The sequence below is a fragment of the Nanorana parkeri genome, unplaced genomic scaffold (assembly GCF_000935625.1).
Source record: "Nanorana parkeri isolate BGI_ZX_2015 unplaced genomic scaffold, ASM93562v1 scaffold126, whole genome shotgun sequence".
Classification (NCBI taxonomy): Eukaryota; Metazoa; Chordata; class Amphibia; order Anura; family Dicroglossidae; genus Nanorana; species Nanorana parkeri.
In genome coordinates, this window is record NW_017306394.1 from 5,222 (window position 1) to 9,620 (window position 4,399).

Consider the following 4,399-nt stretch of genomic DNA (forward strand, 5'->3'; position numbering starts at 1 on the left):
GAGGACTGATGACTCTGATGTGAATGGGGACTGAGGACTCTGATGTGAATGGGGACTGAGGACTCTGATGTGAAGGGGGACTGAGGACTTTGATGCGTAGGGGGGACTGAGCACTCTGATGTGAAGGACGGACTGAGGACTCTGATGTGAAGGAAGGACATAGGACTCTGATGTGAAGGGAGGGCTGAGGATTCTTGTGAGAAGGGTTGGACTGAGGACTCTAATGTGAAGGGGGATGAACTTTGATGAGAGGGGGGAGGGGCTCTGATGTGAACACGGCACATTATGTGACAGTGGGAGTCTGTTATGTGAACTGGGGACTCTGATGTGACAGGGGCTCCTGGTGTGAAAGAGGTGGACTCTGCTTTGAAAGGGAAGAGGGCTCCTGGTGTGGAAAGGAGGGTGGATGTGAAGCTGGCTTCTGGGATCTCTAAAGTAAAGGGGGCTTCTGATGCGTGTTTTTACATAGCCCCCCCCCTTAAAATCCATACCAGTCCCCTATCTCAGATAAATGTCTGTTATGGAGTTTGAAAAAGCCACAGGTCCTTTTTTTTTTTTTTTTTAACATGTGCTTTTTAAAATTTTTAGATTGGGGTTTCTTCAAGATTCTGTATACTATTTAAGGGTGTTGGGGCTGAAAAAAAGGTTGAGAAACGTTAATGTAACTATCCAAAGACATTTCTAGCTGGCATGACCCATTAAATGTAAATATAAGTCAGCATGCACATCTAAGAGCCCTTGATAAATTTGGGGAAACAGACACATTTATTAATAAATCATTTCCTAAAAGAAGAAAAGAATTGAATAGATGAGAGCAGCGTCTATTGTCAGGGGACTCCTCTCATTATGGTCCAGCTGCTGTTTTCCAGTTATTTTTAGCAGAATATATAGTTCAGAGAGGCAGCAGGAACACACAATGATTATTGGGACAACTCGGATTCTGCCTCGCTTTACTTGCCTATATCAGCAGAAACTTTGCATTTTATATTTATGCCATGTGAATGAGAACACGTAACAAATATAAAGCAGACGTTATACCAATTAGGCTGCAAAAGTGTAAATGCATTTTAGGAAGATGGTTTCGGAGTATTCAGCCTTTGTGTTTGTATGTATGTATGTATATATATATGTATATATATATATATATAAGCACACACAGGATACGGTATGCTGCCGTCTGATACACACATTCTGCTGACTCAGCATGACTCGCCTGCTCAGCACTCCTTCCCCTCCCAGCTTATTTTTAAAGTTAGGTTCCCCCTGGGGGGATTGTTATTGGTGTGTGTCCTCATTATAGGGAGCTGGTCAGGACCCAGGTTGTCTGGACAGCACTAGGTGAGCGCAGCAAGGGTATTGTATTGGTGAACCGCGTCTGCCGAGGTCATTCTCACTCATTGACTGCTCTCTTTCTCTGTAGTTTGCTGACACACGGTTCCCAGGGCATGACGACTCTCATCAGCAAGGGAAACAGCAAAGCTCTGAAGGTAAGAGGGGCCTCGGCCAGTAAAGCCGGTCGTACACAAGTAGGGTTTTGAAATTTCCGCGTTCAGAGCGTTCTTTCTGTTCAGCTAATGGTAAGCAGGATATAATAAACGTTCGTTTTTGACCGTAGGAAATGGAAGGAGCGGGATGGACATTTTTTCCCGTCTCTGATCTGAGCAAAATTCTAACTGTAAGTGTTTTTTCCGTTCGGGGGAAAAAACGTAACGCGCATATGCTGGGAAGTCAACCTGTATAATACGTCTGGAATTCCATTCAAGAAGAAGGTCTGGGATGGCGAGACATCGAATGCTCTGATGAGCGGTTTCGAACAAACGCTCCATTGCAATTCTGACGGCTTTAGAGGAAAGTATCATTCTTGTCACTCGCACTGTCTTGGACCAAGTCCTGGTAAAATGGAGGCTTGCATTTAAAGGGTATGATTCATAAATTATTTGCCACGACATATGCTGGTCGAATGCGGTTTGCATGGCATTCTCACCACTAGATGGAGGTGAGGAGCAGAGGAAATTCCTATGCTTCTTGGCGAGAATACCATGCGAATGGTGTTCGGCCAGCGTATGTCGAGGCGGATGATTTATAAATCATCCCCAGACCCAAGAGCAGGGTGTAACATAGTGCAGCTTACCAGTTGTAACACTTCCTGTGATAATTAAAGGCCTATTTACACTTGTGCGGTGCTATAACCGCTTCAGGACCGCCCACCGTCAAAAAAGGTCCTGGTCTTTAAGCGGTTATATATTTTAAACAGCCGGCAATGGCTGTTTAGATACAAGCGATTCGGCGGCAATACAGCCACCGGATCGCTTGTATGGTGCGGCCGAATGTGTATTCCCCACCACCGCCGTTGGCTACCCTGGACTCCACTGTCCCCTTTGCGGGCCGGGGACCGGCACGGCGAGTCTCCCCTCACCAATCGGAGGGAGATCAGCGAGCTTCTAGCCGCTGATCTCTCCTCCGATCACTAGACCCGGACGTAGGGACGCACCAATACCGATACTAGTATCGGTATCGCTGCCAATGCTGAGTATTTGGGCGAGTACTCAAACTTGCCCAAATGCTCCGATGCCTAGCCCAATACTTGAGCTTCTGGTACTAGGAAGCCGGGCAGCGAGTCATTACACGCTGGCCGCCTTCCTGATTGGCCGGTAAGCCGTCTTCATGCTGATGAGGGAGCATGGAGCCGGCCAATCAGGAAGCTGGGCACCGTGTAATGAAGCGTTGCCCGGTTTCCTGATTGGCCAGCTTCTCGGCCAATCAGGAAGGCGGCAACGCATCAGAAGATGATTTGTTGCAGTGGAGTTTATTTACTGTATTTCTCTTCTTTTAGAGGGTAGCTTTTTCCAACATAGTTACTCTAACACCATGGGCACATTTCGCAAAGCTTTAACACAAGGATAAGTATCTTTATTTTGGTCACATGACCACAATTTTCAAAGCTTATTGGTATCCGCAGAAACTGTCACTTTAAAAAAAAAAAAAGCTTTGTGACTTGACCCTCATTTGTGTTATAATCCAAGTTCTTTCTTTGGGGCTCTTGCACATGGCCGCCTGTGGCTGTACAATGTAAATTCCAGTGTGTTTCTGCCATCAGGAAACCCCAAGTGCTATGTACAGCTTCCCATAGAAGTCAAAGGCTGTACGTTGGTATACGTTGAATGTAAGCATGCGCACGGGTGCACAACCCCAAATGCAGATAGTCTGCATTCAGAAGTCCAGGTTATACCCATGTACAGTCATTGACTTCAATGGGAGGCTCTATGCAGCACCTGTGGCTCCCTTGTGGTGGAAATACACCATTGTACAGCCACAGGTGCAATACAGGCGCAGTACAAGAGCCCTAAGCTTTCATTCATACTAGAAAAGGCCGGCACGTACAGCTCCGTGCTGCGTGCACGGCTGTATCGGGCAGCTCCCGGGAAGGACGGGTGCTGCGTGTGATTAGTACGCAGCCCCTTTCCTTCTCTATGGCAGTACGCAGCCATACGCCGCCCTATGCTCACCCCAAGTGCGGGTGCGGGTGTCCTGGCTGGGACGCAGACAGAATCCATCCTGCCAGCGTACGAGTACGGACACCCGCACGGACGGGTGAGCATATGGCGGTGTATAGCAGCGTACTCCCATAGAGAAGGACAGGGGCTGCGTACTAATCACACGCAGCACCTGTCCTTCCCGGGAGCTGCCTGATACGGCCGTGCACACAGCGGAGCTGTACGTGGTGGCCTTTTCTAGTGTGAATGAGGGCTTATTCTGTCATTAACGCAATTATTGACAGTGAAAGTCGTGCATATAGTGTCTAGCTGTGGTAGCCCTTATGGAATTTGCCTGTTTAGTTTGACTCCATCTGCTCTTCACGCAGGTGAAAAGAGAGCCTGGAGAAAATGGCACGAGTCTCACCGATGATGAACTGGTCACCATGTCTGTGCGGGAGCTGAACCAACATCTGCGCGGCCTGTCCAAAGAGGAAATCATCCAGCTGAAGCAGCGGCGGCGCACGCTGAAGAACAGAGGCTATGCCGCCAGCTGCCGAGTGAAACGCGTCACCCAGAAGGAGGAACTGGAGAAGCAGAAGGCGGAGCTGCAGCAGGAGGTGGAGAAGCTGGCCTCGGAGAACGCCAGCATGCGCATAGAACTGGACTCCCTTCGCTCAAAGTACGAAGCTCTGCAGAACTTTGCCAGGACTGTCGCACGCAGCCCCATAACTCCTACGAGAGGACCAATAACGCCTGTAGTCAGGCCCTTCATCCCCGGAAAAGTGGCCGCCACAAGCGTCATTACCATAGTCAAATCCAAGGCAGAGGCGCGATCTTAGGGGTGTGAGGAACCTGGATCCCCTGCTCCTTCTCCTTCACCGTTTCTTCCCACAGGACATGTTCCCAAAGATTACCATAACCAG

At 48.7% G+C, this 4,399-nt stretch overlaps 1 protein-coding gene across 1 annotated transcript; it reads left to right on the top strand.

The window, feature by feature from the left end:
• Window positions 1–1,424: 1,424 nt before the first annotated feature.
• Window positions 1,425–4,399, top strand: MAFG (MAF bZIP transcription factor G). Its single transcript, XM_018553629.1, has 2 exons — window positions 1,425–1,487; window positions 3,863–4,399. Exons 1-2 carry the CDS (start codon window positions 1,446–1,448, stop codon window positions 4,313–4,315), a joined length of 495 nt encoding a protein of 164 aa, XP_018409131.1. The 5' UTR covers window positions 1,425–1,445; the 3' UTR covers window positions 4,316–4,399.